At 61.5% G+C, this 21536-nt stretch overlaps 1 protein-coding gene across 1 annotated transcript; it reads right to left on the minus strand.

The window, feature by feature from the left end:
* Window positions 1-1518: 1518 nt before the first annotated feature.
* On the minus strand, window positions 1519-19963 carry LMTK3 (lemur tyrosine kinase 3). Its single transcript, XM_053659671.1, has 15 exons — window positions 19873-19963; window positions 18845-18978; window positions 18431-18581; window positions 17869-17945; window positions 17208-17326; window positions 14064-14151; window positions 13600-13748; window positions 13342-13426; window positions 13129-13250; window positions 12843-12992; window positions 9801-12325; window positions 6527-6930; window positions 5245-5380; window positions 4955-5092; window positions 1519-2019 (listed from the first exon to the last, which is right to left on the minus strand). Exons 1-15 carry the CDS (start codon window positions 19946-19948, stop codon window positions 2003-2005), a joined length of 4371 nt encoding a protein of 1456 aa, XP_053515646.1. The 5' UTR covers window positions 19949-19963; the 3' UTR covers window positions 1519-2002.
* Window positions 19964-21536: the final 1573 nt, after the last annotated feature.

Below are 21536 nucleotides of genomic sequence, written 5' to 3' on the forward strand. Positions count from 1 at the left end.
GCGATGCTTCTCCACACCGACGAACCTCAAAGATTACCAGCAAAAGCACCGGCAGCTGGGGGAGGCAGGGAACAGAGCGTCCCTTCACAGCCTCAGAAGGAACCAAGCCTGCTGGCGCCTTGATCTTGGACTTCTAGCCTCCAGAATGATGAGATGATCAATGTCTGCGGTTTAAGCCACCCGATTTATGGTCCTTTGTTAGAGCAGCCCTGCCAAACTGATGCACCCTTCCTCCCTCAGATGGAGGAGTCTGGCCCTCACTGCCCTGTCTGGCTTGGTCCCATGCAGCCTCCACCCTGGGCAGGCATGTCCCACAACCAGTCCAAGCACCACGGGTCTCCTAGCAGTGACAGCAGTGGGAAGAGGCACAAACCTCGTCCTCTGTCTCTCACCATTTCACAGACTCAGATGTGACCCTCATGCCCTTGTCCTCTTGCGCCTGGAGACCACAGCTTCCCAGCCCGGTACCCTCTCCTGGCCCCTCCCCTCCTCTCACATCCAAACATCTCTCAGATATGCAAATGAACCTGGTCCCAAGATGGTGGTTAAAACCAGGAGACCAGGGACAAGAAAACAAAAAACAGCCCTGGCTGGCGTGGCTCAGTGGATTGGGTGCCAGGAACCGAAGGGTTGCTGGTTTAATTCCTGGTCAGAGCACATGCCTGGGTTGCGGGCTAGGACCTCAGTAGGGGGCGCACAAGAGGCAACCACACACCGATGTTTCCTTCTTTCTCCTTCCCTTCTCTAAAAAAAATTTTTTTAAAGGCAAAAACACAAGACAGAAAAGACAGAATGGAGGCAGGCAGAAAGGTGACTGGGAGACACAGACCGAGGGAAAAGTAGAGACGCTCAAATAGATAGAAATAGAAAAGGCCGAATGACAAAGACACAATTGGAGAGACTAGGAAACTCCAAGGCAGGCGGCGGCCAAACCAGGTCAGTGAGATGGAGCCGAAAGGGACAGAAGTGAAGGGAGAAACGCCAGTGGAGAGAGGCAGTTGGGGGAAGGCGAGAGGTGAGAATGTCAGGGAGGTGGGTGGTCACCTGGAAAACAGGTAAAACGAGGCAGAGCCTCATTTAGAGGGGGGTGACGTAGATCATGACCTGAGAGGGAGCAGGCAGTGCCTTCCGAGGGGCCACTGTGCTGGCAGGTCACTTCTGGGCACACCCTCACCAGCCCTGGGACAGCTTCTGGCCACCGCCACAGGACTCTGACCACAACCTGTGACCTTCCCCAATCCTCACCAGCACACCGTTGCCTCACGAACTGTCGGTGGAGGCTGCAGCTAAAGTCAGTTTCGCAAACACCAGACGCAGAGCGGGACGCGGAGAAGCGGAGAAGCGAAGAGGCGGGGCGTCTCCCACCGAGGTGTGGGCGTTTCGGCCTTTCTGAGCCTCAACCGTTTCCACCTGTCGAGCCAGGTGGTGAGGATGGAGATTTCTCCTGGGAGGCCTTCTCCGGCACCTTCCCCTCTTTGCCCCCCGGAAACACACGCAGACCCCGTGTTCCTCCAAAAAGTTGTTTTTGTCTTTTTTAAATAATGTGAAAATGCCACGCGAAGGTTTGAACCAGAGGCCCCTCCAGGGGCCAGGCTGGGACGGGGAAGGGAGACGCGAGATGGGGGGTCCAGGTCCCCAAAGCCTGCGGCCCCTGTCTGAGGCGGGGGTGGGGGAAGCAGAGGCCTCTGCTGTGCCTAGGGGCGCCGGGCCCGAAAGAGTTCAGTTCAGTTCCAAGAAAGGCGGCTCTCCAAGGGAGGGGTGAGGGGCTTCCTGCCTCATTTGGCACCAAGGGGGTCAGGGGGGTCAGGGGAGCCGTCCGGGGGACTGAGGGGCAGGGGGCCAGGGCCTCCCGTTTGGCACATGGTGGGGGAGGGGGAGGGCCCAGCCTCGGGGGCCTCCCCGGAGGCGGTGTCTGTGGCGATGGCAGTGGCTCCATCGTCCACAGAGGATTCTATTCTCAACCCCTCTTCTGGGGGTGCAGGGGGGTTGGGTCTTCGGGGGATCAGTTCTCCACGGGGCCTGGTGACAGGGGATAAAGCGAGAAACAGAATTAGTGGGTGGACAGGCTCACGGCTTCTGGTCACTGGGAGCGAAAGCAAAGCCCTCGCTGTGGCCCACAAGGCCCCCCCGCAATCTGCTGGGTCCCTTTTCTGGCCTCACCTCCCCTGACTGTGCCTCACTCACTCTGCTCCAGCCACAGTGGCCTCCTCCAGTTCCTTCCAGGCTCCAAGCACAGTCCCACCCCAGGGCTCTTACACTTGCGATTCCCACGGCATAGCACCCCCTTTCCCGAGGCCTCCCTGAGGCCCCTGCTGCACTGCCCCGGCCTGAGGCCGCCCTGGCCATTTCCAGTGAAGCAGGTGGCCCTCGCACCCCGCCCACCAGCCAGTCACCCTATGGCATTGTGCGCTGGTTATTTCTCTCTTCCTCCCCCGAGACAACCCCAGTCGTTGTTGAAGGGCTTCCTGTCTGCTTGTTCCTCCTGTAAGCTCAGGGATCACTGTCACATCCCAGCGTCCAGCCAGGGCCTGCCGCGCAGTGCCCTCCCACCAAGCTTTCCTGTGACCCCTCCTCTCCCAATGGCAAGAACAACACCCGCTCCTTCCACGCATCCAGAAAAACAAGGCCTCTTGGGGTGGAGGATCACCCCGCACCTCTTTCCCGAGTGGCTTCGGTCCAGTCCCTGAGCCTCAGTTTCCTTCTCTTTAAATAGGGCACACCCCTCATGTCCTTTTCGGAGGAGTGGGGAGACTCTGGGAAACCTGGTGTCACTCAGCATCCAGGCGACATTTGGTAAGTGGGCAGCGCCATGGAGAGCATAGGGGTCTCGGGAGGAAGGGGGCCCTTCCTCGGGTCCCCGGCCACGGTCCCGCAACACGGCCAGGTTCCACCGCTTCCCAGCCCAGCTGCAGAGGGCTAGCTGCTGACTGCGTAAAGGGACGCGGGTTTCAGGCAGTCTGGCCCTCCCTGTCCCTCCTGCTGATTAACGGTGAAGTCATCCCCACTGCTGGCCCCGCCAGGCCCAGCCCTGACTCACCACTTGGCCGGTACCCACCCGGCCTTGCAACCCACCCCACCCAGTCCTCAGAGAAGGCCTCTGGCAGGAAGTGACATTTGGGGCAAAACCTGAGAGTCAGCCCCCGCCCAAGCCCCCCTTGCCCTTGGCTCAATGTGTGCTCGAACCTCCCTCTTGGCCTGTGACCCGGCCTCCCTCCCAGGCACCAGTCAGCCCTCGTGTGGCCCCAGAGGGGTCCTCCTCCTGAGCTCCCGGGGCCCAGTTGGCCCTTCCTCTGTCACAGCCCTCCCATGGCTGCCTAATGCCCCCCAGGACTAAGCCCCCACCACCAGCCCTACATGGTCTTCCCTGCCCCCCTCTCTAAGCCACCCCCAGACACACTGCTTCCCTTCTGTCCCTTAAGCTGGCCAAGCTCTCTCCTGCCTCAGGCCCTTGGTGCAAGCTGTTCAGTCTGCCAGCTCCGGTCCCCTCCCTCTCCACCTAGCTAACGACATCAATCCTTCGAGTCCCTGGTTCAACAGCACTTCCACCAGGGAGACCAAGCCCTTTCCTCTTGTCATCTGTTTTCTCAGATGACCGTGGGGCCAATGTCTGGGGAGCTGGGCGCGCTGATCTTGCTCCGCGCGGAATCCCGCTGCCCAGCATAGCGCCTGCACACAGCGCCTGCGCACAGCCCATGCTCATAGACACCTACTCATGGAACCGCAGCAACTGCTGCCAGCGAGAGACCGATCACTGCCTCGGGCTTTGCGCATGGGGAGGATTAAGTCATACAATCCCCTCAGCAATCTTCTGAGTCTGAGCTAGTTACCCCCATTCCATAGATGAGGAAACTGAGTCACAGAAAGGGAAAGCGAGCCACCTTACGTCCCTTAGCCAAGAAGTGGCAGGGCCCACTCCTGGACTCGGGCACGGTTTGGGAAGGCCGGAATGGAACCCGCGCTGAAAAGGTCCGGCTGCACCTTCTCCCTCCTCAGCCCGTCAGGAGGGACACCTGTGCCTGCCTGGCCCCGGCAAGCCTGGCATCCAGGGGAGTTCTCTGCATCGGCAGCAGGGGGCAGCAGAGAGCCTGGGTCTCGTCCCTCTAACCCCAGTCCTGCCGTGAGACACGGCTGTGCCCGCCTCTCTGTGAGAATGGCCCAAGCTTTGGGACAGTCAAAAATGAAGGGTAACATGGCCCTCTCCCGAGGTGGCGGTGAGGATGAGCAGTGTGACATTTGTGAAACACCGCAAGAAAGGAACTGGACAAACACTGGCCACTGGAGAGGGCATGGAGGTGGCCAGGCAGCTGGCCTCCGCATCCCGGCTCCTTATTCCCCTCCATGCCTGGGTTTTCTCTTCTGTAAGGTGGGGATGAGGCCTGCACCCACCCCATGGGATGGTAGTGAGGATTAAACAGGTTAAGGTGTGGCAGGCACAGGGCAAGGGCTCTGTGAGAGCCTGCTCTTCCTCTCAGCCACGCACCATAGTGGATTTTGCCGTGGGACTCCTGGCCGAGTGCTCTCTGCTCAGGTTCCCACCAGCTGGGAGCCCACTGGCGCCCTCTCTCCCAGTCTGCCTCTGACCCGTGTCCTCCTCACCCAGGGAGGCTGGGTGAGGACACTGCAAGTGCCAGGAAGGAGTCTGACCCAGAGACGGGGCAGAGGCGGGGCAGAGGCGGGGCAGAGACTTCGAGGAGGTCTTTACAGAAGGGAAACGGAGGCTTAAGAAGGCCCATCTGATGGACACCGCCCGGTCTGCGATGGTTCCAGAGTTGGGCGGGGTCTCAGGGATGAGCAGAGTGTCCAGAGAGAAGGGGAGGAGGAGACTTGGGGAGGGGGCGGCAGGGAAATTCAGAGGTGGGGACAAGAATGTGGAGGGAGAGAGAGACGGAGACAGAGGAGGCAGAGAAAGCTCCACAGAGGTCAGGGCAGGCCCGAGGATCCCAAGCACACGTACCTGCGGGTCTGGCGTCGGGGGCCCGGGTGGGGGGCCCCGGGGTCTCCAGCGCAGGCGAGACGGAGAAGCGGGAGAAGCACAGGGGGGGGCCTGGCGGGGGGAGGAGGGGGAAATCCTCCGCCCACTCGAAACTGCCTCCTAGCGCAAGGGGGTGAGGGGTAAGAGGAGAGGGTGAGGTCAGACCCTCTGACACCTCTGGAGTCCCCTTCAGCGGCCGCCCTCAGCCCCGCCCCCTGTTCGGGCCCCGCCCTCAACTCTTCCCCACCTCCGGGTCCCCTCCCACTCCTCACCAAAGCCGCTGTCGTTGCTGGGAAACCCATCGCCGGGGGTGGCGGGGTGGGGAGGCGTCGGGGGCGCTGGCGGCGTTGATGGGTCCGTGTCCCCCTCGGGGGGGCCCTGGACGCTCAGCTCGTTGGTTGGCGTCTCCTGCGAAGACAGATTAGGGGAGGCCAACCGTCACATCCTACCACTGCATCCCAACCAGCAGCAAACCTAACATTTCGGAGTTTACTATTTCACGATCTGGAGATGGCTGCACCCCCTAATCCCCCTCACCTGCCTTAGAAGCCGCAATTCAGCCCCGTCCGAGGCTCCTCCCCCGTCGGCGGAGCCCCGCCCACGCACACCTAAGCTGCCCACCACAGGAATTCTCTCCTTGCTCCTTAACCTGCTGTCTGCACGAAGCCCCGAACGCAGAGCTGTCTCCGTAAATCCTGGCCCCTCTCCTTGACCACAGCCTACCTCCTAGACCTTAACTGCAAAATCCAAATTCGGGCCCCAGAACTACCTACTGCTGCGGGAAGTTCGGAGAACTACTTCCGAACCCCTATCCCATCTTGCACATCTCCCGCCCCTCCCCTGGGCCCCTGAGCCCGGCCCTCCAAGCCCCATCCTTTAGTTTCAGTGGCTCAAGCCCCAGCTCTGGACTCTTCCTCACGCATCCCAGGACCTCAGCCCGTTTGGCCCACCTCAGGTTCATTTAGACACGGCCCTAGTCCACAAGCACCGTCCTTCCCTCCCTTTTTCCCTTCTACACTACCTGCCTTCTCCCCAAAGACAGTTACACAATCCTCAACCCATTTCTTTAGGCCCCGCCCCAGTCCTTTAGCTCAGCTCATCCTTTAACTTGCTTCAAACCATTTTCACACAAGCCGCACATCTTCAACCCTGCCTGCAGGCTCTCCGTGGCCCGCCCCTAGTGGGAAAGAGCCATCTTGAACCAGCCCCTTAGTCTCCGCCACTGGAGCGCTGGTGTACATAAACCCCGCCCCCAACATCACTAAGCCCCGCCCCTACCAACCAGGCCACCACGCCCCAGTCTTCTCAAAGATTTCTTCCTGGTCTCCTTCCAGACTCCGCCTTCATTATCCTCCTGTCCAGATCCACTCACTCTCCACCCTCGCTCTGGGCCCCGCCCCCTCCCGGCCCCGCCCCATGGCCAGGCCCCGCCTTCACACCCAAGGCCTCATCTCCTCCAATCTCGCCCCATTCCCGGGCTAGTCTGTCCCCCCAAGCCCCGCCCCCGGCACGTGCTTCCCCCCCCCGCCCCGCCCCACCCTGCGGCCCGCGCACCTGGTCGAAGAGGTAGACGGTCACGTCCCCGTGGAAGGAGACCATCTTGCGCTTCCTCTCCAGCTCGCTGTCCTCGGGCTCGTCGGCCCCGCGCGGAGACTTGAGCAGCCCCCGCAACGGGCGGGCCGCGTCCGCGTCGGCGTTGCTCACCACGACCGGCACCGGGGCTGCCCGCGACCTCCCGGGGCCCCGCGGCCCCGCCGCCGCGCCCGCCGCCTCCTCGTCCTCCTCCTCGTCCTCGTCCTCCCCGTCCTCCTCCGCCGGCCCCGGTGCCCCCACCCCGCCGGCCTCCCCGCCAGCCGCCCCGCCGTCCGCGCCCTCCCACGGGGGCCGCCGCGGGCCCGGGCCCGGGAACGGCGTGAGCGTGAGCGGCGGCAGCGCCAGCGACAGCCGCGAGAGCTTGGCTGCGAGAAGAGAGACCAGGTGAGCCCCTGTTCCTGGGGAAACTGAGGCATGCCCTCCCGCCCAGCTGTGTGCCCCCAGGTAATCCGAGACCACAACCTGAACCTCGGTTTCTCTCCTTGTGAACCCGAGCGCTGCTGCACTGGGGCTTTGCTCCACTCAGAGCGGGAGAGATCTTCCCCTGACCCCAGTGCTTAACCCTCCCCATGGCTCCCCGGTGCCAACTCCTCCCCGAGGCCCACCCAGCCTGAGTGCCCTTCCCCACCTCATTCTGGCTTGACTTCTATGCAGCTACACGGACCACCTCCCTGTTCCTCCCACCTCTGAGCCTTTGCATAGGCTGTTCCCTCTGCCTGGAACTTCCTGTTCTAACTCCATTCCTATTCATCCTCCATCTATCTCTGGGCTCTCAAAGCCTTCAAGAGAGATAACTCTGGAGGTCATCATCAGGCCACCGGCTCTGCACCTTATGGCGCTGGGCACCTCTCCTTCTGAGCAGAGAGAGTATCTCAGGGTATTATAACTATATTTCTGTGGCAATGTGATTCGCACTTGCCTTTCCACCGAACAGAGACTGAGTGAGTCCTGCTCGGTGGCCTGATGAACAGAATGAGTCCTGCCCATTCTGGCCACATCCCTGAGCCCCAAACACATAGTAAGTACTCAGTCAATCTGTGTAGAATTACTGAGTGAGTGAATCCCTGCTGTGTGATGTTGACCAAGGTACTTTCCTTCTCTGGCCCTCAGTCAGGAGACAAAATTGGATTGTCTAAACACCTCTTAGCCCCTTTCCTTGCCCTTGGACTCTGTGATCTCATCCTGCTGGGAAGGAAGGGCTTCAAGCCCCTAGAGGAGGAGATCTGGCCTCGAACCCAAGCCCAACCTGCTCGCTTGCTCTGTGCCCCGGACAAGGAGACCCACTTCTCTGAGCCTCTGTTTCCTTACTGGTAAGTGGACAGGGGCCACTCATCCCCCTAGAGCATAATTTCCACCTGCAACTATGTGCCAGGCCCTGTGGGACGTGATGGTGGGGACCAAGGAGGGTCAGCGTGGAGCGGAGAAAGATGGGAGTGGACCAGGTCACTATCCTCCCCTCATTCACTACTCCAGTGTCACTGGTCTTTTGCTATTCCCTGAACAGGCCAAGTTAGTGCCTATTTCAGCACCCTACTCTTGACATCCACGGGGCTCATTTCCTTCACCTCCCTGACCACCCATCTCAGGGTGATGGCGGGGGGTGCTGTATGGCGATCAGGGGCTGTGGCTACCCATAGGAAGGACCAGATACGGCCTTTGGAAATCAGGAAGACTTCCTGGGGCAGGAGAATTTTGAGTGGGGTCTTAAAGGAAGAGTAGGAGTTCACTTGTTAAAAAAGAAAAAGGAAAAAGGCAGCCCTGGCTGGTGTGGCTTAGTGGATTAAGTGCTGGCCTGTGAACCAAAAGGTCACTGGTTCGATTCCCAGTCAGGGCACAGGCCTGGGTTGTGGGCCAGGTCCCCAGTTGGGGGCGTGTGAGAGGCAACTGATCTATGTATCTCTCACACATCACTGTTTCTCTCCCTCCCTCACCTTCTCTCTAAAAATAAATAAATAAAATCTTTAAAAAAAAAAAGCAGGCTACTCCCAATCTTTTCTTACCCAGCAACACAAAATCCCCACTCCAGACCAGACCCTGTGAGGCATCTTAGCTGCCCATCCTGACATTTTCATGCTGCCCTGAATCTTTCCTGACACAGCTGGTTGTAGACTCCCCACAACAGCCTCAAGGAAGTGTGTGCTTATACCATGGGCTTCGAGGAAGGAGCACTATCTGCTGAGACCTCTCCCTGAGCTTTCTCTCCTGAGCCACAGGCTCCTCCAGTAGACGGAGATGTAACCCTTCACTCTATCTAGCGTGGCTGTGAGTTTGCCAATATACACCAGGGCCCGGTCACTGAAAACTTTCACAGCAGCGTTAATCAAGCCTACAGGTGGCTCCAGCCGAACCATAGACCCTGTGCCTCCATGTGGATAGGGACTGGACTTCCTTCCGTCCGGCCACATGGACCACCTCCCCATCCCCCTGACCTCTGAGCCTTGGCAGAGGCTGTTCCTTCTGCCAGGAACTTCCTTTTCTTACTGAACTTATCTTTACCCTTCACTTATCTTCTAACTCATCCCGTCTGTGATAAAAGACCTGCGTTCCTATCCAAATTCAGTGTCCAGAAAAGGCATTTCTGCAGCACCTGGGTCCCCAGCCCCGTGAAGCAGGGCAGGGCTCAGACTCCCCGGGTCCCAGCCGTGGGCAGCTCAGGGCCTGGCACACTCAACAGATGCCTCAGCTTGTTGGAAAGCTGAAACCAGAGATCACACAGAGCAGCTTCGTTTGAACTGGTTTCAACCTTTGAAAATCCCAAGCACTCCGGTTCGGAAGGGAGAAGCGGCAGATTTGGCAACCTCAATGGGACACCCCTGAATGGAACTGCGAAGTGGCTTCATTTCCTAATTCCCACTCCACCTCTGCCTGCTGACCTCATTCATTTTTTTTATACTGTCCGGCCCTTGTGGGCATCTGAATTTGAGGCTCCCAGTCTATGAATTGCAATAATAAGAGCAGGTATTTAAGAGGCACTGAAAGCCTTAACTCACAGCCCTACTAGGTAGGGGCGGTGCTTGTCATCCATTTTTTAGCAGATAGGAAAATCAAGGCCAAGAGAAGCAAGGTCATTTGCCCAAGGTCACGGAGCTAGGGATGTGAGCCCAGGCAGTGTGGCTCCAGTGTGCCTGCACTTGTCACCACCAGCCCGACTCGTCTGCTGCCCAGGAGCCGGAGATCCTTAGCTGGGCTCCTGAGGGCCCCAACCTCACTCCCGTGATCCCGGCAGCCTCCTCACCTTTGATCTGCTCGCTGTTCCCCTGAGGGGGTCCCAAGTCCAAGAACAGTCGTGGCATCTCGGGGCCCTTCCTCTCGGGCTTGGGGGGGTCCCCGCCTCCGCTGGGTGCCGGGTCTCCGCCGACCCTGCTGTCTAGGGCCCCGGGCTCTCCCTCGGAGGCCGCCACCGGCCTGGCTCTCTGGGGCGCTGGCTCCGGCCTCCTCGGCTGCGCTTCCAGCGGCGGCAGAGGCTGTGGCCTCGTGTTGTCTACCCATCCGGCCTTTGCGTCCGCGCCGTTTCCGAGGCCGCCGCCGGGGGCCATCCCCATGCCCACTGGGGCTCGGCCCCCACTCCCGAGGTCCAGCCTCCCAGCCCCTGGGGCTCTCAACGCCCCCCCAATCTCTGGGGCTCTCCTCTTGGTCCCCAGTTCCAGTGCCCCGCTCCTGGGGGCTTGGCCAATGGGGCCAGGGGCTGTCTCCCTGCCGTTCTGGGGCAAGGCCACGGCGCCGGGTGTGGGGGCTCTCTCCAGTAAGGTCTCTGGGGCTGGCTCCCCGGTCGTGGGGGCTGGACCTCCATTCTCGGGCATCTTCTCCCAGGGCCCTGGGGCTCTCCAAGGCCCAGTCTCTGGCAGCCTCTCGGTGCTCCTGGGGAGTCTCGGGCCCCCATTCTCTGACACCGTCTCCTCCAGCTTTGGGGGTGTCAGGCCCCCATTCACCAGCACTGTCTCTTCTCTCTCTGGGGACCTCAGCTCCCCATTCTGCAGCACCGTCTCCTCCCTCCTGGGGGGTGTCAGCTCCCCATTCTCCAGCACTGTCTCTTCTCTCTCTGGGACCCCCGGGCCCCCATTCTCCACCACCTTCTCCTCGGTGCCTGGGGCTGTCTGCGCCCCGTTCTCCGACACTGTCACCCCGTTCACGGGGAGGCTCAGGTCCTCGCTTGGGCTGGAGGCTTTCTTCCCGCCGCCCGGGACTGTGGGGAACCAGCTCAGGCCCGGGGCTTTCTCTCTGTGGCCGGGGCCTTTCCCGGCCTTCCTGGGCCCCGGCTCGGTCTCCAGGGGCGTTGTCGCCTTCTGCCCCAGGAGGTTCCTCGTCACGTCCTCCCGAAGGGACATCAACAGCTGCTCGGTGCTCACTTGAACTACGAAGGTTGGCTTCTCCCGGGTCCCCGGAGGTGGGAGGGGACCCGGGTCTGGGGGCGGCCGGGGCGCTCCTGGGTCGGGTGGCTCGGGGGGAGCCCGTGGCCGAGGGACCCCTTCCTCCTCGGCCGCCCCCCCACCTGGGAAGGCTCCCTCGGGGGAAAAAGGGGTCTCGGTCTCGTAGCCGCTGTCCCCCGGCTTGGGGCCCGGAGACGACAGGCCTGAGCCGGGACTGGCCACGGCTGAAGGGGGGTCTGGGGACACGGCGGGGTCCGTGGGGGCCCGGGGAGGTGGCGGCGGGGGGGGGGGAGCAGGAGGTGGCCCCCGCCCGGGGTACTGGGGCGCCGCCGCCCCCATAAGGGGGTCCAGAAACTCGGGGGGGGCCGAAGAGGGGGGGGCCAGGGGCAGGTCGGCCAGGGATCCCCGCTCTGCCCGCAGGGACGAGTCGTCCTCTGGGGGGTGGGAGCAGCCAAGAGCAGGGTGGCCCCCCCAGCCAGAGACGGCGTCTCCCCGCTCCAAGGGCAAGCAGGAGCAGGCCCCCTCGCGGCTGCACAGGGGACAGGGCAGGGGTCCTCGGCGGCTGGGGCCACCCCCGAGGCTGCTGCTGTCCTCTCCTGGGGAGCTGCCCTCCTCCTCTTCCTCTTCCTCCTCGGCCCACGCGGCCCCCCGCTCCCCCAGCACCTCGGCAGGGTCTCCTGCCAGGGTCTCTCCCGCGCCCCGGCCCTCGGGGTCCCAGCCGCTCAGGAGGAAGCTGCCTGATGCCGAGGACTGGGCCGGGAAGGGCCGGGGCGCGGGGAAAAGGGGGGAGGCCCAGGTCTCGGACACCAGCTGGGGGACCTCAGCGGGGGCCTGGGGGGGTTGGGGGGCTGGCACTCCTGTGTCCAGGGGGTCCCAGTCATTGGGGAAGAGGGGCTCGGGCGGGGAGCCGTGCTCCTCCAGGCGGATGTAGTACTCGCTGCTCACGGAGGGGCTGCGGGCACTGATGACCGGCAGCACGCTGGGCGCGGACAGCGCCTCGTAGAACGGGTTGGAGGGGTTGGCGTGGGGGGCTGGGGGCGCAGACGCCGGCTGCCAGGGGGGTGCCCCCCCAGCGCGGCTGGCCCCCCGCCGCGCCTTCTCCCACAGGCACTCAAGGTTGAGGCCACGGCTGCTCTCGGTGACCGTGAGCACGTCATCAGGGTCGGCCCCGGGGAAGCCGTCCAAAAGGGGGAACGGCGAGGAGAGGGTCCCTGGGCGGGGCGCGCTGTGGGTGGCGGGCCAGGGCCAGGGGAAGGGACCGTCTCGGGGTGGGGGGGGTGGGGGCGGAGGCCGTGGGGGCCGCTCGGAGAGCAGGTAGGTGAGCTGCAGCTGGAGGTCAGAGGCGGAGGGGCGCTGGGCAGGCGGCCGCCAGCAGGACTGCAGGATGTCGTACCTGGGGAGGGGAGGAGGCGGCAGTGGGACAGGGTCCTGGGGTGGCAGGTCTCTGGTATGGACAGAGACCAAGAAGAGAGGGAGCCCAGAGACCCAGGGAGAGGGGGACAGAAACCCAATAGAGAAGGACAGGGACCTAGAGGATGAAGGGACAAGGGTCCCAGAGGGAGGGGGACAGGGACTTAGAGAGAGAGAGAGAGGACAACGAGGCGGACAGGAAGCAGTGACTGTGAAGGCAGCCTTCCTGTTTGGGCTGCACGCTCTGGAGCCAGAGAAAAAAGCAAGTGGCAGGGCCCTTCTTGGGCTGGAGAAATGCAGGTTCAAACACCGGCTCCGCCACCTGTGCCCCAATAGCAGATACCAAGTAGCAGATGGTGGCAGAAGGGGTGGGGATGTGCCCGCACCACTCCAGGGACACGGCAAGTGGTGAGATTGTGGGTGGCATGAGTGGGGACGCAGGGTGCCCTGGGGCCATGCCTGGGTGTGGGAGGCCGGGGGCCGCCCGGCCCTCTGCTCACCAGTAGTCTGCATACGGCAGCTTGAGCCTCGGCCGGGCCAGCTTGACGTGCTGCTGGCGGACGACAAAGGCCAGCACCTCCTCGTCCGACAGGTGGCGGTAGGGCTGTGCTCCAAACTCAAACAGCTCCCATAGAGTCACCCCCAGGGACCTGCAGGGGGCAGGAGGCAGGCAGAGGTCAGGGCCCCACCCCCACTGGCCTGGGGGCCGCCCCTGCGGCCGGAGTCTCCCCATCTACGGAATCAGGTGCCATCCTCTGGCCCCGCCAGGCAGCCCAGGCGCCTCACCAGATGTTGCTCTCCCGGCTCTGGTCCACCACCATGAAGGTCCCGTGCAGCTCCCCGAGCAGCTCGGGCGCTGCCCAGCGCAGCGGGATCCACAGGCGCTCTGGGGTCAGATAGTAGTCCTCCTGGGGGCGGGGCGGGCGTCAGAGGGCAGGGTCAGACAGGCCGGGACACCCCCACCGCCCCCAGCCCGGATGGGAGGCGGGTGGCCCCCACCTTGTAGTTGCTGTGGGCCAGCCCATAATCTCCGATGCGCACGGTGAGGTCGGAGGTCAACAGGCAGTTGCGCAGGGCCAGGTCGCTGGGCGTGGGTCAAGGGGGCCAGGTGAGAAAGGGGCAGGCTGGGCGGCCACCCCAGGCCTAGGTTCTGCCCACCTTCCGGACTCCGCCCCTTGCTCCTCTCCTGTTCTCCAACCCCGCCCCCTGAGTAGCCCCCCACGTCCCTCCCACCCGGAAGCCACCCCCAGCCACCACCTGTGCACGTAGTTGTGGGAGTGGAGGTGTGCCAGCCCGCGGGCGATCTCCAGGCCCATCCTCTGCAGCGTCCGCAGGTCTCGCGGGGGCAGCTCAGGAGACATGCCCTCTGGGGGCCTCTGGGCTCGAAGGTAGCGCTTCAGGTCCCCCTGGGAAGGAGGGCAGGCAGGGGTCAGCGCTGCCACCACACACACCCCCGCCAGGCATCCCCGTCCACACCTCCAGACAACCCAAGGGGCGGAAGGGCAGCCCCCTCCGAGCTTCGGGGGATAATAATAACAGACACCCCTCCCCTCGTCCAGTGGCGCCCCCTGTGAAGGGAGCACCCCCCCTCCCCACATATAAGAGCTGTTAAGGCTCGTCACAGTCACACAGGTGTCGCTGTGATGAGGACGAGGTGTTTGCCCAAGGGTCCCGGGACCCCAGGCCTCCTGGCCCCGCCGCCCGCCCCCGCAGACCCTCACCAGCTGACAGAACTCCATGATGAGCAGGAAAGGCAGTGTCTCCACGCAGACGCCCAGGCACTGGAGAACGTTGGGGTGCTGCAGGCTCCTGGAAGGCAGGGCTGAGTCAGGAACCAGCCGCTTTCCCCAGCCCCGCCCCTAGCCCCGCCCCCTGTCCCCGCCCCAACCACCCAACACCACCAGTCGCTTCCACCTTGCTGCTGCTGCTGGCTCGCCTCAGGGCTCCCCCATGTTCCTGTCGCAGGACGACTGCCCCCCAGTTCATGGGCCAGATACCCGCCCCCCCTTCCTCCTCACCCCCCAGTCTGCCCACCCCCCGACTCTTCTCCATCCCCTCCTCTCCCTACAGCCCCGGCTCAAGCCTCCTCCTCACACCTGACCCCTCTTCCCTTCCCTCCCCTCCCAGTCTCCCGTCTCTCCCTTTCAGGCAGTTGCTGACCCTGGTCCCCAGCATGCCCACGTGGCTTGTCCTTCAGTCTGTCCTGGCCCTCCAGCCAGCCCCACCACCCTGCCCAGCATCACTTCCAATGCCCATGTGGCCCACCGCAGACACACAGGGAGGCCCGGGGCCTTTGCCCTGAGCTGTCTCTGGGGATCACCCCCTCCCCTGACAGTCTTCCTCATCCCTTAGGCTTCAACTTTAACATCGTTTACCCCAAAACCTCACTGAGCCCCAACACCAGGGGTGTCCCTCCTCCCACTAGGCAATGAACTCTACTAAGACAAGGGTCTGGGGCTTTTTGTTCATGTAGCCACACCCCCAGTGCTTTAGACCAGGGGGTGCTGCTCAGAAATGTGTGGAACAAGCCCTGGCTGGTGTGGCTCAGTGGACTGAGTGCTGGCCTGCAGTTGCTGGTTCGATTCCCCATCAAGGAGCATGCCTGGGTTACGGGCCAGGTCCCCAGTGTGGGGTGTGCAAGAGGCAGCCACGCATTGATACTTCTCTCTCTCTTTCTCACTCCCTTCCCCTCTCTAAAAAAAAAAAATTAAAATTAAAAAAAATTGTGTGGAACGAAGGATTTTCCCTTGCTACCTGGCCTGGGGCTTGTGGGGAGATGAAAATGTTCTGGGCTTGCAGCCCAGAGCCTGGCTCGGGGTAGGTGCTCAGTCAGTTATTTTTCCTGTGGTGCCAGGCAGGAGGCAGGGGCCACTCGTGCACTGCGGGGCCCGGGGCCCAGCCATGCACAACCGGCGTTCGTTCCAGCCTCACCCACTTGGGAGAATAATGCCTCCCGTTCCTGCCTCTGAGACAGACCCAGTCTGTTCTGGGGCTTGAAACCGGGCGGGAGACTTCGGACAGCAGATGCAGGAGGAAGCCTCGGTCCCCCGCACTCCCACTCATCCCAGCCAAGGCCCGCCAGCCACCTCTGTTTACCGAATCCTCCCAACATCCCTGCAGGGCAGGCTGCTTTCCCAAGTGATCCACAGAAAACGGAGGCTCAGAGAGGCAAAGCAACTTGCCCAGGGACGCACAGCCAGGAACGGTAACAGAGCTGGGATATGATCTCGGATCTCTGGCTTGTTCAGTCTGCCGAGGGCTGACGGCACTTGTGCTCACTCAGGTGACAGTATGGACCCTGAGCCGCCAGGATAGCCCCACACCCTCCAACAGAGCGCTCTGTGACGGTAGGAGTGCTCCGGGCCTCAGCTGTCTCACACGAGAGCCACGGGCCACCTGTGGCCACCAAGCCCCTGAAATGGGGCAAGTGTGGCTGGGGAAATGACTTTTTAACTTGAACTTATTTAACACAAATGTAAGTAGCCATATGTGGCTAGTGGTTGCCAGCAGAGACAGGCAAATAAGCAACTAAACAGATAAAAACAAAAAGACAACAAACTGACCCTGGCTGGCGTGGCTCAGTGGATTGAGCACCAGCCTACGAACTAAAGGGCCACCGGTTTGATTCCCAGTCAGGGCACATGCCTGGGTTGCGGGTCAGGTCCCCAGTAGGGGGCACTCGTGAGGCAACCACACATTGATGTTTTTCTCCCTCTCTTTGTTCCTCCATTTCTCTCTCTCTAAAAGTAAATAACATCTTTAAAAAAATAAAATCTTTTAAAAAATGACAGACTAGCTGCGTGTCATGAAGAAAACATGAGTCGCCGTGATGGGGGGAGCCCAGGATGGGGGAGCCTTAGGGGTGTGTGTGCGTGTGTATGTGAAGGCCTCTCTGAGCCCAGGCCTGAGGAGGGGAAGGGTCTGAAGCTGGGGCCACTGAGCCAGGACTGACTGATATCCCAGAGGGAACAGCAAGGGCCAGCAAGGGTCTGGAGGCACAAGGAGGCTGACATGTGGGGGAGGTTAGTTGAGGAGGGTGGCCAGGGTGAGGGGGTCCAGTAGCAGGAAGGGCATGGAGTCAGGTTGTGCAGGGCCTGTGAGCCGTACAGAGGAGCAAGACTTTATCGTGTGGGCAATAGGGAGCCACGGAGGTTTTAGAGCAAGGGAGTGCTAAAGTCCACTGTCCGGGTCTCTTGGAGTAAACCCCAGTGTTAAACTGTGTAACATGGGGTCTCTATTTTCACCCATCCCATGACAGCGAACATACTATGGCCCAAGAAGCTTATTGAACACATGTTTATCTAGAAGCCTCTGGCGTAGAGGGGAGACCAAGCAGAGAAGGGACAGGATCCTGCCTTCTCTGACCTCCTAGGCCAGCGGGGGCGGGGGAGAGGGGACAGAGCTCCTCAGTGGCCATTTGGGGTGCCCGCTGAGGGCCCTGCTCTGTGATGTGGATGCTACCCTCCCTCACCTCCAAAGCAGGAGCCTGAAGATGTACCCAGTGCCTCACACAGGCTGATCGCGCAACCTCTCAGCTGCCCTCTACACGAGAAGGCCCGGGCTTCCCCGGCTCACTTTCCAGAAGACACTGAGGTTCAGAGTGGAGACCGCAGGCCTCTAGTTCTGCTCCCATGCCCTCCCCCTGCCCTCTTCACACTGCCTTTCATATACTTGGCTCTGTCTTGAGAGAGAACCTGAGGCTCAGAGAGGGAAGCTCTCTTGACTGAACGGCACAGCCTGGAAGAGGTAAGTCCAGGATTCGAACCCAGATTGGAGCCCACACCACACTCCTCCCACTCCCAAAAGTTCCCTCCAGGAGGCGCACACCCGGATTCTTGGGCCTCCGGAGCCCACATCTAGCATACCTGTAGGGCTGGGCTTCCGAAATGAACTTGCGCTGCTCCAGGGGCCCTGCGCTGGCCCGGAGCTCCTTCACCACCACCTGGGCTGGGGTGTAGTCCGAGAAAATCTCTCCCAGGATCACCTGGTCAAGGGGGACCCAGGAGTCAGCACCAGTGGCTTCCCCACACCCCTCCCCCTTGAGAAGTGCATTGTGGGAGTTGTAGTTTGGAGCCTTCTCAAGTGCTGGGGGAAGAAGGGCCCCTCCCCTGGGACCACCTCCACTCCACCAAAGTCTCCCAACTTCCCCCGCTTTTCAGGCTGTCCCCTCATATCCCACTACCACCCTTGTCCCGCACCAAACACGGGGTGAGAGACTCACAGGCCCAGAGTCCGACGGACGCAGGGACGGATGGATGGATGGACAGACAGGCGCGTGGAGAGCCGGGTGGCGAGGCGGAGTGATCAATGGAGTGAGGAGGAAGGCGCTGACGGACAGATGTGGGGAGATGGGGCAGGTGGGAGTAGGGGAGAGGTGGACAGAGGTGAGGGTCATGGGTGGGCTGAGGAGGCAGGGGGAGGAGGCTGGGAGCAGATGAGAAGTGGTAGGAACGGGAATGGACACAGAACAGGAGGACAAGCCCAGGGTTGCATGGACCCCCTGCCGCCCACCCCTAGCCCACTCACCTTCCCAAACCAGCCACTACCGATCTCCTGTAGGTAGCTGAGGTGCTGGCGGCTGAGGCCCAGGGGAGTGGTCATGTCTAGGGAGGGGCAACAGAGGGAGGCTCCTGAGCCTCCCTCCCCTCCAAAGTGCCAACGACACCTCCCCACTCCTAGGGACTCCGGGGTCAAAGCAGACACCAGTTTCTCCCTCCATTGGCTGCCCCCAACATTCCAATGATGGGACCTCAGCCTCCTCATTGGCCGCCCGCAGGTTCCAGTATCCAATCCGTCCTTCCCTTTGGCATCCCAAGATCCTGTGACTTGACTTCAGCCTGCTATTGGCTGCCTCTGAGATTGAGACCTCAGCCGCCCTCACCATTACTGGTCCCACACAAGAATCCCCAGATATGGTTTTGGATTAAGCAGTTCCTTCCACCCAGAGGATCTCTGACTCCCTCCCGGGCTACGATAATGGTGCTCCCACCTGCACTTTTCCCCTTGGCTGCTTGGGGTCTCAGCCGCCGGACCCCTGAAGGGAAGACCCTCAAGATGATGGGATCTCAGGCGGGGCAGGGGGCAGCACCTGAGTGTGAAGGCTGCGGAGCAGGCATCGGCAGGGAGACCTCCGCCAGCGGGAGAATGTAGACATCAGGCAGCGACTGGGAGGAGGAGGTCTCCTCCGCTGGGGGGGTGTACTCCCCAGAGCAATCCTCCCCTTCAGGGTTCTCAAACTCCTGGGGCCGGGAGGGGTGAGGAAGGGAGAACACAGGGCTGAGAAACGCCAGCGTCCTTCGCGTGCGCATGCCTCCCCATCTTTTTCCGAACTGTCTCCAGTCCCAGTCCACTTTCCACCCCAAGCCTCTGGACCTTGCCGGAACTTCAGGACCAAGGGTGTCCTCGGACTGACTGCCTGCTCTCCCTCACCAACCACCTGGGTTGAGGGCAAAGGCCTTACCGGGGTCTTCCCCTGCACCTTGAACCCTCTGATGCCCCTCACCTTGAAGCCGACATCACCCCGTTTGCAGCACAGACAGGTGAGGAGGAGGAAGATGAAGGCCAGTAGACCGGAGCAGGAAATGAGGACCACGGCGTAGGGAGGAGCCAGAGGGGCCCGGCCCAGGGCGAATCCATCTGTGGGCACAGGGCTGGACTGGCGCTGAGGGCAGGGGCTTCAGCCCCTGCCTCCCGGACTCCGTGCCCCTCCCATACCGCCCGTCTTGACTACAACTCCCATGACGCCCTGAAGCCAGCAGCCCCTTTGGCAGAGGAGCCGGATGGCCCAGCGCATTGTGGGAGTTGTAGTTTGGAGCCTTCTCAAGTGATTGGGGGTGGGGTCTCCCCTCTCTCCCCAAACTGGGACTTCCCCCAACCCCGGATCACATCACCCCAGGCTTGGAAAAATTCCAGTGAGGACTGAGGAAAGGAGAAGTAATAGTGGAGTCTGGAGGTCCCAGAATTTACAATTTGCTCCCACGGACAGCCTCACTACCCCCTGTTTGGGGAAGAGGATGAGCCCCCACTTGCAGGCTGGGAGAAGATTCTTGCCCCATGCTGGAACCCTCTGGTTAGTGAGGTTGAGGTGCGTCTCTTTTAGGGACACTTGGAGCTCACACATGTCCTCTGTCCCTAGCCCAAGGCACAGAGAAGGGAACCCCAGCAAGCCTTGGGTCTCCCCAAAGCTAGAGTCAGCCTCTGGTTCTGTGCCTGTCTTAGAAATAGTATCCTCCCCTCGGCCCCCGTTCTCCCAGAGGCCCTGTCCTTTTCCCTGGCTCGCTGCACACACCTGCGCGCACACACGCGCGCGCACACACATGTTGCCTAAATGGACCCCCTCCCCACCCAGCCCCCAGTCTTCCTCCCACAGGCCCTGATGACCGAGGCTCCGTCTCCGCGGTTCCCCAGGCCCCGGCTCAGCGGCAGGGACATGCACACAGGTGATGAAGCCAGAACCCTGCGGACAGACCCCTGGGCAGGCCGGGGTGGACGTGGGGGCCGCTGGACAGCCGGATGGCCAGGCAGACTTACCCGGGTGGGCCGGGGACGCCAGGCAGCCGGAGGCGGAGACGGCTGCGAGGAAGATGAAGGCGCCAGGGGAAGGCATCTTGTCGATGATGGAAGGGAGGCGGAGGTGGTGGCGGCTGGGGAGGAGGGGGGGCGGGCCCTCAGCCCCCAGCCATGGGGACCCGCGCGACCCTGGCCTCCCCCCGGCCTAGGAAGAGGGGCAGGAGACGCAGGACTGGGGGAGGGAGGGGCTGCTTAGTGGCTCAGGTACCCCCCTCCCCCTCTTCCAAGGGACAGATAGATGAAGGGATGGAGAGGAGGACAGAGGAGAGGAGCTGGGGAGCCGGGGTTGCTGGGGTTGGGGGGGGCGAAGGTAGGATGGGAGGGGGGAGAATGAGGGCCCCGCCCCCGAGGGCAACCAGGATTGGGGGAGCAGAAAGCCTGTCAGAGGAAGGGTGGGAGGAGGAAGGATGGAGGGAGGATGGAGCATCGTCATGGCAACTGGTTCCCCAGTAGCATTGGCTACCAGGAGAGAGGGGAGGAGGAGGGACAGACAGGGACCAGCAGCCCATGGGGGGTGGGGGGCGCACAGGGCCCACCGTGCCTGTCCCAGACAACACTGTGACACGCCACCAGCGTGGACACGTGTGCTTCACGCCAAGATGCAGATGTCAGGCAGGCTTACGCAGCCCACGCATGGCTGACACACGTCGCAGAGACCCTCATAGACAAGCACATCACATACAAAGGTGGACAGCCATCGGCAGATGAGGACACGTCCACGTCACACACAAAGACGCAGGGACGACAGGCTGCACTGGGGACACAGGCGGGTTGGCCCCCAGCACAGATGCACCTAGCCACGCAGGAAGGGTAAAGCAGCACAAAGACCCACACGGGCTACGGACCAAGTAAAGCCCCCAATACCCAGACACGCACGCCACAGACAAAGGTCCACGCAGGCGCCACGGTGACACATAGGGGCACACGTTCGAGAGCACAGACACCCCACAGACAGATATGGGCAACAAAGAGCACCCTAAGACACAGCATCACGTGCACAGACACTCACAGACACACACTCTGCACAAACACGGCACCACTACACAGAGACAAGTAAACACAACACACGCTAACACAGATACACATCACATGCACAAATACGCAGAGGCACAGGGCAGATCCCACAGGCACACAAACACAACACACACACACAGGTACCTAAAACGTACACAGCCCTCACCGACCCACACTTCACCCACCTGAGTACATGCACACACTTTGCAGAGTCAGAAACACAAGGGCAGGCACAACTCTTACATGGGTACACACACACACAACACATTCAAAGACTCACAGACATATGCAAGCTCCACAACTCACATACAAAATACACATAAATACAGCACACACCTATCCGGGCCATATGTAACATGCAAATACACATACAGAAACAGACACACGGCACAGGCAAAACAGAGAATGAGTACACACATGGGCAGACACTTCACAAACATACACACAATTCCCACAAGGTCACAAAAGACGCATCACTCCACCATAGTCACACATCACACTCAGGCACACGTAACACAACCGAGATGCCAAACACCTACAAAGATGCACACAAACACCCACATTTGCTATGAGGTTACACAGCCACAGACACTCGCCTCACGCAAGAAAAT

Source organism: Artibeus jamaicensis, unplaced genomic scaffold (assembly GCF_021234435.1).
Source record: "Artibeus jamaicensis isolate MK-2021 breed Jamaican fruit bat unplaced genomic scaffold, CSHL_Jam_final scaffold_804, whole genome shotgun sequence".
In the NCBI taxonomy this organism is placed as follows: domain Eukaryota; kingdom Metazoa; phylum Chordata; class Mammalia; order Chiroptera; family Phyllostomidae; genus Artibeus; species Artibeus jamaicensis.

Excerpts from the sequence above, each read along its gene's own strand:
- LMTK3 (XM_053659671.1), bottom strand. The coding sequence starts at position 19,948 with ATGCCTTCCCCTGGCGCCTTCATCTTCCTCGCAGCCGTCTCCGCCTCC. Across the intron at positions 18,582-18,844 it reads GGGGTGATGTCGGCTTCAAG|GAGTTTGAGAACCCTGAAGG; the intron begins GTGAGGGGCATC and ends TCCCGGCCCCAG. Across the intron at positions 5,381-6,526 it reads CCGTCTACCTCTTCGACCAG|GAGACGCCAACCAACGAGCT; the intron begins GTGCGCGGGCCG and ends CTGTCTTCGCAG.